Here is an 11,528-nt window from a genome sequence, read left to right as displayed (position 1 = left end):
TGAATTTTCCAGCCTCCCGCAACTCATGTATTATGATTGCATCCCCTATTTCTTCTAGTATGTCTACAGTCTCTGATAATCTTCTGTAGCATTACATATATTATATTAGCCCTTTGGTGCTTTTAGTAGCCACATTTGGGGCCCCCTATACAGACATAACATTTCATATTTATATTCTGTTTTTATATCCTTCATATGTTTATCAAGTAGTATTTAATTTGTGAAAGTGGTTGTAAATGTTCCCTGTGATGTTATACAGATTGATTAGTGTGTTTTATAATAAGTAAAATAGATGGCTTGAAGTACCCCTGTGGTCACACATTTAACAGAATGGGAAATCCTTTACTGCATTATTAATAGCAACTTGATCTTTTTCTACTTTGAAGCATGGAGCAGAAAATCTTTTAAAACAGGAATGCGTGAGCCTTAGTTGGGGGAACTACAAGTTCTAGTGGGCTCTGCCAAAGATGAGTAAAATGTCTAGGATCTGGGCAGAGGTATTCTGAAAGATCCTACAGGAAGCCCCACTAAATTTGAAGCCTAGACCCTGTACAAATACATAGTTCTGCCTCCTTACTTTCCTTTTTATAGTGGGGAAAACAAATTTTAGCCAAAGCTTGGTGTTTCTCCACCCCCTGGTGAAATAGGTAAAGAACAATATGGCACAAAGTCACATGATGCGGTGACGTAACGCGTGGGAAGTGTGACAACTGGAAGTGTGTGGAATTTTGTTTTCTTTGCATAAAGGAGAGAAGGGGGCTTATTCAAATACAACCAAATTAAACATATTATAATTTTACTCAAGTACAAGTAATATATTAACCAAAGTTATGTAGTATTATTATACTGGAATGCTTATATACATAATTAAGCAAATAATGTCACATATATTGATGTATTTTGATATTTTTCTTTCATAATATTTTTTATGATGTATTGTTTGGATATTCATAAAACCCATTAATGCAAATATATATATTATGATGAAGGTTTCAAACATGGTATCCTATTAATGAGACTGTTCATGAATAACGGTTATGCTTATCGTTAGAATCATGACTTCATTTTCATGGCATTTACAGCCCCAGCTAATTGTGTGGGGTGAGATTTTCTCAACTCATATATTTCTAGCGGACTCCAGAATGTCTGGAGGGAATTGGCACATGATTGTCAAGCTTAAGACAATGGTGTTTTACTAAGCCGAGGTCAGATGGTCACGAAAATAACATAAAAAATTATTTCTTATACAACACTGCCACTGGTGGTGAAAATAGTAAGAATTCAAGATGGCCGCACAGACTTGGTTGTCATGGTAACATGGGAACAGCCCGTCATCTTACATCATCAATCACGTAGTAGTGACACACACAGCCACTTTTTGGGTGGGATAAAATAATTACACATAGCAGAAAGGGTGCTGGAATGCGGAGGCTAGAATGTGAGGAGATGCTAGGCTAAAGGAACATCTCTGAGGTATCTGGAGAGAGACTGGGAGATCTTGAAAGGCGGAAAGATGTAGGAGGTTGAAAGTAGTACTGTGGGACTCATAACCTGATACTTCTCAAAACCAAAGTTTCATAGACCATTGGTAAAGTTTTAATCTTCTATATTAATCTTTTCATGTGTACCTTTTTGGTAATTGAATTGTTTTTGCATGTACATTACTAAAACCATTTAAAAATATGGCAGAGCAAATTGGAGTTTTATTATTTTTAACTGCAGAATGAAATAATTATATTCCAAATATTAAAAGACATAGGGGCAGATCCACAAAGAAATTACGCCGGCGTATCTCTTGATACACCGCGTAATTTAAAATTTTGCACGTCGTATCTTTGTTTTGTATCCTCAAAACAAGATACGACGGCATCTCGGCTAGATCCGACAGGCGTACGTCTTAGTACGCCGTCGGATCTAAGCTGCATTTTTTCAGCGGCCGCTAGGTGGCGTTTCCGTCTAATTCCGCGTCGAGTATGCAAATTAGCTAGTTACGGCGATCCACGAACGTACGTCCGGCCGGCGCATTGTTTTTACGCCGTTTGCGTTCGGCTTTTTCCGGCGTATAGTTAAAGCTGCTATTCTGAGGCGTACTCAATGTTAAGTATGGCCGTCGTTCCCGCGTCCAATTTTGAATTTTTTACGTTGTTTGCGTAAGTCGTTCGCGAATAGGAATTTGCGTAGAATGACGTCACCGTCGTAAGCATTGTCTGGTTCCGGTTTAATTTCGAGCATGCGCACTGGGATTCCCCCACGGACGGCACATGCGCAGTTAAAAAAAAACGTTGTTTACATCGGGTCACGACGTATTTACATAAAACACGCCCCATTACATCCATTTGAATTCCGCACCCTTACGCCGCCAGAGATACACTACGCTGCCGTAACTTACGGCGCAAATTCTTTAAAGCATTCGAAATAAAATAAATAAGTTATGGCGGCGTAGTGTATCTTAGATACGCTGCGCCCGGCGCAAAGGTACTAAGTGTAAATTAGAAGGTCTGTTTGTTTTGAGAAGGAATCACAGCGCTAAAATAAACACCATTTGTTTATTTACACAAGTCCATGAAGCCACGGAAAGCTATTCACTAAGCTACCAAGTCTAAAATGTACCCAGTTATCATTCAATTATTAAAATGTGGTATTTTGTAATAAAAGCTTGCGTAGAAATATGAATATCATCTGTATCATCATTTATCTTTGATATTTAAAAGTATATCCATTTTGTATTATAACGAAGTACTGAATGTGCGTTCAGAAAGCACGCTGGATGCAGGACAGGCCAGTATCTCGATTGCATATTGAGCAAGTTCTGGCCAGTGGTCCATCCTCAGGACCTAGTAACCCAGTGGATGCTCTGTTGGAAAGGTCTCCAAGTCTGCTCTTGCCCCTAGATATTCCTTCACCATGTAATGCAGATGCTGGCAATGGTTACTTGAACTGATCAGACCTTGGCGCTGAGGACTGAGAAATTGTTTAAAGGCATCGGTCAGCCGGCCACCTTCTCCACCGCTCTTCCTCTGACTGAACGAAGCCTTAGCAACACGTTGTTAGGGTGACCACATTTCCAAACTGCCATTCAGGGACACCCCCCCCTCTCTCACCTTCCCCAAAAAAAGATGAAGGGGGGGCAAGCGGGAAATGTAGTCTTGGGGTTGATGGGGAATTTGGCAGCGGGTTATTTGTCGGGTGAATGTGCCACTTGTCATCAGATGTAGTGCCGCTTGCCACCCATAGCCTGCCACCAGATGCAGTGCTGCTGTCACTCCCTCTGCATGAGCCGCGTGCGTAGAAGGAAAGGAATGGCGTCACTATCTGGAGAGTGAAGATCACACCAGTCCCTGCTGCTTGCCTCTGGGTGCCGGTGAAGGAGGAGGTGCCGAGGTGGGTGGGAACAGCAGTGCTGCACTAGATGCAGGCCTCGCTCCCGGTCTTACTGTCTGAGAGTAAATTGTCACTGGTTGCAAGATGCCAGGCAGCACTGGCCCTAGCAACCCGTTCCTGAAATGTAGTTATTAGTTAGTAGGGAGTGGCTGTGTCCTCTATTTCATTCCGGGACATTTTATTGTCCCAGAATGAAGGTGCCCGGGACCCAGGACAGACGTGTCAATTGCGGGACAGTCCCGGACAATCTGGGACACGTGGGCACCCTACTTGTCCAGCACCAGGATTTTTCTTTAGTAAATAACCCCCACTGAGTTGTCCCAGAAAGCCCGTCCCCCACACAATTAGAATACACCCAGGGAACACCGTTAACCCTTTAAACCCCCTAGTGTTAACCCCTTACTTACCAGTGCCATGTATACATTGATCAGTGCATTTTTATAGCACTGATCAATGTAATAATGTCCCTGGTCTCCAAAAAGTGTAACTTGGGGTCATATTTGTCCGCCGCAATGTCGCAGTCCTGCTCAAAGATGCAGATCACCCTTATTACCAGTAAAAACAATAAAAAACAAAAGAAGTCCCAAAAATCGTTCCCATATTTTGTAGACGCTGTAACTTTTGCGCAAACCAATCAATATTATTTTTTACCAAAAATATGTAGCAGAATACATATTGGCCTAAACGGATGAATATACTTTTATATATATATATATATATATATATATATATATATATATATATATATATTTTTGGGATATGTATTATAGCAGAAAGTAAAAAAAATTGTTTTGTTTTTCAAAATTGTTGATCTTTTTTTTTTGTTTATAGCGCAAAAAATAAAAACCGCAGAGGGAAAAGAAAGCTTTATTTGTGTGGAAAAGGGGGCGTCAATTTTGTTTTAGTACAATGTTGCATGAGCGCGCAGTATCGCAAAAAAAATGGCCTGGTCATTAAGGGGGTAAATCCTTCCGGGGCTATAGTGGTTAATAAAACTTTTTAAAATCAATCAATTTGATAAGCAAGCAATAGGGGCAAGAATAACTAGTATTGGGCCAGCCATTACCCATACCAAACTGTTTATTAGCAGCAATGAATGGCATTATAAAGGGAATATTTAAGGGAATACAAGCTGCAGCACGCGCCCGGAGGGTGACACGTGACCTACTGAACTTGAACGACAAACTTGTTGTCAGCGAAGTAACGAAGAGGCGTGGCCGAGCCGTGTCAGCTGACTCCATTTACATTAAATATCCCCGCCCCTTACAGACGTGATCATTCATCGACGCCTCTGCCAAAGAAGGTGGGAGGGGAGAAAAGGGAGAGGAAAGTTTTGGTGAGCTGGGAAAAGTTGGAGCCGGGGGCTGTGGTCGCTGGCCGGGGAAGATGGACGCACTCAAGTCTGCGGGACGGGCGATTATTAGGAGCCCCAGTCTGGCCAAGCAGTCATGGGGAAGCAGCAAGCATAAAAGTAAGTAGAGGAGGCCAGCCATTCCTATGGGACGCCCCCGACCAGCCGCATTCTACAGCTGATGGCTGAGCTCAGCATACTTCTCGCTGACAGTCTGCTAATGGCTGGGGTGTGTGATTACATTCTACTGACCGCACAGGGATAGGAAGGAACACTGACACCACATCTCATCACCTAGTGCCCTAATACTCTGCCACTTTATTTCCAGCACACCTACCTCATCAGTGCAACCTACCCAGGCACAAGGGACACTGACACCACATCACCTAGTGCCTTAATACTCTGCCACTTGTATTTCCAGCACACCTACCTCATCAGTGCAACCTACCCAGGCCACTTGTACTCATACATTGAAGTTTCTCATTGACACCTACCTGAAATTCCAGTTCTAGAATGCTGGCTCAGTTTTATAATGCTGTAGGTAGGCAGGAAATATTGTCCAAGTAGGTAGCGGCACAGTTGAGAGTAAATCTAAAGCAGATCTTGGTACATTTATCTCCTAAAGTGATATTAAAGCCTCTGGCCCCTTTCACACATGCGCACTGTCCATCTGGTTTGTTGACAAACGGACATCAATGCATCTCTATGGAAAAGTGTTTGTTTTTTTTGCAGAACAAGCTGTCCAGTAGATATGTCAGTGTGTTAAAGTGGGAGTTCACCGGATTTTTTTTTTTTTTAACATTAGATTGAGGCTCGTTTTTTGAAGCAGAATCGGGTAGTTTTTTTAAAATCGAAGCCGTACTTACTGTTTTAGAGAGCGATCTTCTCCGCCGCTTCCGGGTATGGTCTTCGGGACTGGGCGTTCCTATTTGATTGACAGGCTTCCGACGGTCGCATACATCGCGTCACGAGTAGCCGAAGGAAGCAGAACGTCGGTGCGGCTTTATACGGCGCCTGCGCACCGACGTTCGGCTACTTTTGGAAAATCGTGACGCGATGTATGCGACCGTCGGAAGCCTGTCGATCAAATAGGAACGCCCAGTCCCGCAGCCCATACCCGGAAGCGGCGGAGAAGATCGCTCTCTAAAACGGTAAGTACTGCTTCGATTTAAAAAAAAACACCCGATTCCCCTAGACAAAATGAGCCTCAATCTAATGTTAAAAATTTTGTTTTCGGGTGAACCTCCACTTTAAGGCCAGGGGCGGTGATTCCATAAAGGGTGCACGGACACCGCTATCTCTCCTGCCACCTGTCTATCACCATAGATGGATTCATGCAATGCATTAATTTTTGGTTGCCACTTCCTATTCAGTTGCCTGGCCCCTTTTTTGCTGTAGGCTCTAGAAGGCGTCCAAAAAAAGTGAACAGCTAGCGCCATGCTGGGCAAACGAATTAATCGCTTTCCTAACACTGAACTGCCTCTCAACCAATCGTGTGCTCAGGTCTGTATTACCTGTCACCTAATTGGCTGAAACGACAGGTGCTGCGATAGGACGCCTGATAGGTGGCGTCCAATCATAGAGGGTGGGAGGTGCTAACAATCAGCTTTTATTTATGTAAAGCTGGCCATACATTAAACAATTTTCTTATTCAGATATACCTTCAACTATGTAGTAGAAGGGTCTGCCTGATTGCATACAAACTGAAGTGTTTAGGTTTGACCTCCTATTATATAGTTTTGGTAAATCTAAGGCCCCTTTCACACATGCGGACCGTATGTCAGTTTTTTCATCCATTTATGGATGAAAAAGGGACATACATTGATCTGATCAGTGCCCTAATTACATTCCTAAATGTACCACTTTGAGGAGATGCCGCTGATTGTCTCTCCTCGTCACACAGTCAATGTGAGGAGAGACAATTGCGGCATATCTGTGTTTACATGGGACAGCTGTGATTGGACACAGCCGATCACATGGTTAAAGAGCTGCTCTTTACAGAGATTGGGGGTGCGCGGTGTCCTAGCAACATGGCCCGACTGCTGTGTGCCCGAGCAGCCATTCTGGGGCGCCGTCATATGGGGGGGGAAAGTGCTCCTTGGTGCTGGGAGGAGGACTTTCTATCTTGCTGCACATTACATCCGAACAGGAAAAGAGAACTTCATTTCCAATAATCCAGCATTAAAGGAGTTGTAAAGTAAAGTTGAGAAAAAAATCCACGGTTTTGATGTCGGAATGTCCGCTCATGTGTACGTGGCATTAGGTTGCTTTCACACTGCTGTGCCGCAGTTTACTTTGGTTAGCTGCCCTTTGCCATCGATCTATTATATCTTGCAGGTGTGGCATACTTTTTGAAAGCACACCAAACCCCTAGGAAGTTTATGGGTCAGTGCAGGTAACCCAAAGCTGCACCTGCGGATCAGCTTGAAAGCGGCCCAGTAACAGCTGCAAAACAAATATGCCAAAATATATGCAGTTTTTAGTAAGAAACTTAACTTTAAGTCTTCCATTCAGGTATCCCCGGCTGTTGTTGTCCCAGGAAGATAGCATTTGGTATCACTCCGCTTGTGACGAGAGACGGCGCTATACAGGAATCCTCTGCTTATGTGGCTCTGCAGCTGCTTGCTTACTCTACCGCTGGCTTCATTCAGAACACTGATCCTCTGGGATGCTGGATCTGCGATCTGGGCTTGTGAACCTGCTATCCCAAAGCAGGAGGTTGCGAGCCACATTAGAGGGCTATATATATATATATATATATATATATATATATATATATATATATATATATATATATATATATATATATATATATATATATATTTTTGTGTGTGTGTATACACAATTTTTGCGGGGTATTAACCACTTAAGCCCCGGACCAATACGCTGCCTAAAGACCCAAGGTGTTTTTACAATTTGTCACTGCGCTGCTTTAACTGGTAATTGCGCGGTCATGCAATGTTGTACCGAAACAAAATCTTCGTCCTTTTCTTCCCACAAATAGATCTTTCTTTTGATGGTATTTGATTGCCTCTGCGATTTTTATTTTTTGCGATATAAACGGAAAAAGATTGAAAATTTTGAAAAAAAAAATGATTTTTCTTATAACAAGAAGTAAAAAATATCGAATAAACGAAATTTTAGTCAAACATTTAGGCCAAAATGTATTCAGCCACATGTCTTTAGTAAAAAAAAATCACAATAAGTGTATATTTATTGGTTTTCGCAAAAATTATAGCGTCTACAAACTAGGGTACATTTTCTGGAATTTACACAGCTTTTATTTTATGACTGCCTATCTCATTTCTTGAGGTGCTAAAATGGCAGGGCAGTACAAAACCCCCCCAAATGACCCCATTTTGAAAAGTAGACACCCCAAGGAAACTGCTGAGAGGCATGTTGAGTCCATTGAATATTTTTTTTTTTTTTGTCCCAAGTGATTGAATAATGACAAAAAAATTTACAAAAAGTTGTCACTAAATGATATATTGCTCACACATGCCATGGGTATATGTGGAATTACACCCCAAAATACATTCTGCTGCTTCTCCTGAGTATGGGGATACCACATGTGTGGGACTTTTTGGGAGCCTAGCCACGTACGGGACCCCGAAAAACCAAGCACCGCCTTCAGCATTTCTAAGGGCGCAAATTTTTGATTTCACTCCTCACTACCTATCACAGTTTCGAAGGCCATAAAATGCCAAAATAGCACGAAACCCCCTCAAATGACCCCATTTTGGAAAGTAGACACCCCAAGCTATTTGCTGAGAGGCATGTCGAGTCCATGGAATATTTTATATTTTGACACAAGTTGCGGGAATATGACAAACTGATTTTTTTTTTTTTTGCACAAAGTTGTCACTAAATGATATATTTCTCACACATGCCATGGTTATATGTGGAATCGCACCCCAAAATATATTCTGCTGCTTCTCCTGAGTACAGGGATATCACATGTGTGGGACTTTTTGGGAGCCTAGCCACGTACGGGGCCCCGAAAACCAAGCACCGCCTTCAAGATTTCTAAGGGCATACATTTTTGATTTCACTCCTCACTACCTATCATAGTTTTGAAGGCCATACAATGCCAAGATGGCACACAACCCCCCCCCCCACCCCCAAATGACCCCATTTTGGAAAGAAGACACGTCAAGCTATTTGCTGAGAGGCATGTTGCGTCCATGGAATATTTAATTTTTTTGCCCCAAGTGATTGAATATTGACCAAAAAAATAAATTACAAAACGTTGTCACTAAATGATATATTTCTCACACATGCCATGGTTATATGTGGTATTGCACCCCAAAATACATTCTGCTGCTTCTCCTGAGTACGGGGATACCACATGTGTGGGACTTTTTGGGAGCCTAGCCGCGTACGGGACCCCAAAAACCAATCACCGCCTTCAGGCTCTATAAGGTTGTAAATTTTTGATTTCACTCCTCACTACCTATCACAGTTTCGAAGGCCATAAAATGGCACAAAAACCCCCCCAAATGACCCCATTTTGGAAAGTAGACACCCCAAGCTATTTTCTGAGAGGGATGTCGAGTCCATGGAATATTTTATATTTTGACACAAGTTGCGGGAATATGATAAACTGATTTATTTATTTTTTCACAAAGTTGTATCATATTCCCGCAACTTGTGTCAAAATATAATATATTCCATGGACTCGACATCCCTCTCAGAAAATAGCTTGGGGTGTTTACTTTCCAAAATGGGGTCATTTGGGTTTTTTTTGTGCTATTTTGGCATTTTATGGCCTTCAAAACTGTGATAGGTAGTGAGGAGTGAAATCAAAAATTTACACCCTTAGAAAGCCTGAAGGCGGTGATTGGTTTTTGGGGTCCCGTACGCGGCTAGGCTCCCAAAAAGTCTCACACATGTGGTATCCCCGTACTCGGGAGAAGCAGCAGAATGTATTTTGGGGTGTAATTCCACATATGGGGGGAGTATGCTTTGCGCGTGGGTGTAAGCGTTACTGGCACTAACTAGCTACCTAGCGGCACCAGCGACACTAATACAGCGATCAGAAAAATGATCGCTTAGTGACGCTGGCAAAAGGTGGGTGAAAGGGTTAACTAGGGTGATCAAGTGGTTAAAAGTGTTAGGTCCAGGGTAGCCCCCTACCCCCCCTCCCAATAAAGGTTTTAACCCCTTGATCACCCCCTAGTTAACCCTTTCACCCCCCTTTTGCCAGCGTCACTAAGCGATCGTTTTTCTGATCGCTGTATTAGTGTCGCTCGTGCCACTAGGTAGCTTTTTTTTTTTTTTTTTTTGAGGTTCGCCGCCATGTTTTTATAGTGTTGGGTACCCCCATAAATTTTCTTTTTTTTTTTTTTTTTTTTTTTCTTCATCACTTCAGACTTCAACCTTATAGAGTGTGCGTTTATACGCTCATGTTCCGTTAACCAGCCCTTAGCGCCTCTAATCGGGTTTCGCATCATTAGTGTGGTCTTTTTTCTTAAGTTGCTTTTTCTCTTACGAAAATACGTATATTGTATATTTTTATACACATATATATGTATTTTTTTTTTTTTTTTTTTTTTTTTTTTTTTTTGAGATATATGGCCCGGAAAATAAACAAAACGAAAAGACAATTAATTTTACAATTCCTTCCCCTTATCCCCGTTCCTCCCTCCCCCCCCTCCCCCTATCTCACCGTATACATTCCAAAATGACTTCTGATGCCTTCATCTAATTATAATTTGTCTTTAGATCTCAGCCCTTAGTTTTTCTACATAGCTCCAAGATCTCTTAAATTCCCTCCAATTATCCCACTTCTTATCTTGAGCTATGTTATTGCCTTCTACTCCTTCTCTCATTTCTTCCATTCTATAGGTCTCTTCCACGGAGTCTATCCATTCCCAGATTGGGGGACATTCTTCCTCCTGCCATTTTCTCGGTATTATCCTTTTCGCGGCATTTAGTAGATGTGGGACTAGGGTTTTCTTATAATTTTTAGTTTTTTCCTCTCCCCCATGGAACAGTACTACCCAAGGGTCCAGTTTAATTTTTCCTTTTGTAATCTCTTCTATGCATCCTAAAATTTTTTTCCAGAATACCTCTACTTTAGGACATTTCCACCACAGATGGGCCATGGTTCCCGGGGTCCTACATCCCCTCCAACACTCTCCCGTTTGTTCGTCATTAAATTTGGATAACTTATCCGGGGTCATGTACCATCCAGTCAAGCATTTATAGCTCATCTCGGCTGTACGGCTATCTACTGCCGAGGAATGAACTAGTGTCAGCATTTTTTCTATTGTGATCCTATCCCGTTTTGATCCTAATTCCCTCTCCCATTTTTTGACGAAAGGGGGGACCGTCCGCTCGTCCACCTTTAGCAGAATCTTATATAATTTTGAGATGGTTCCCTTGACCTTCTCTGATGTGCATAGTTTTTCCAAAACGGATAGCTGCTCCCCTGACCTCAGTGGGTGCGGCAAACTTTTTATAAAGTGGGCCAGCTGATGGTATCTCCATTCGTCAATTTCTAAAAAAAAAGTTTTTTTCTCTTTTAATTCTTGTAGTGTTGCAATGTGCCCATCTTTTATTACGTCTCTTAATTGAGTCGTGTCTTTTTTTATCCAATTTCCTCCAATCTGTGATTTGCCCGGTGCAAAATAATCATTATTTTTAAGTGCTAGTAGTGGTGAATTAAATTCCTTTTCTATTTTTTTATACATAGTATCCCAAATTTTTAGTGCATTTTTAGTGATCTCATGTGTATTCTTATCCAGTGTCCTATATTGAGGTGGGTTCCAAATAATCTTATTGAGACTTGCCT

At 41.9% G+C, this 11,528-nt stretch overlaps 1 protein-coding gene across 1 annotated transcript in view; it reads left to right on the top strand.

Moving 5' to 3' along the window:
- Nucleotides 1-4,647: 4,647 nt before the first annotated feature.
- LDLRAP1 (low density lipoprotein receptor adaptor protein 1) overlaps nt 4,648-11,528 on the top strand; it is a 58,332-nt gene continuing 51,451 nt past the window's right edge. Inside the window, exon 1 of the mRNA XM_040337133.1 lies at nt 4,648-4,852. Coding sequence (XP_040193067.1) covers nt 4,768-4,852 — 85 coding nt within the window. The 5' untranslated portion in view covers nt 4,648-4,767. The remainder of the gene's footprint in view (nt 4,853-11,528) is intronic.

The sequence above is a fragment of the Rana temporaria genome, chromosome 2, assembly GCF_905171775.1.
Source record: "Rana temporaria chromosome 2, aRanTem1.1, whole genome shotgun sequence".
Lineage (NCBI taxonomy): Eukaryota > Metazoa > Chordata > Amphibia > Anura > Ranidae > Rana > Rana temporaria.
The sequence above is the reverse complement of the archived record's forward strand: the minus strand, read 5'-3'. Positions and strand labels throughout refer to the sequence as shown.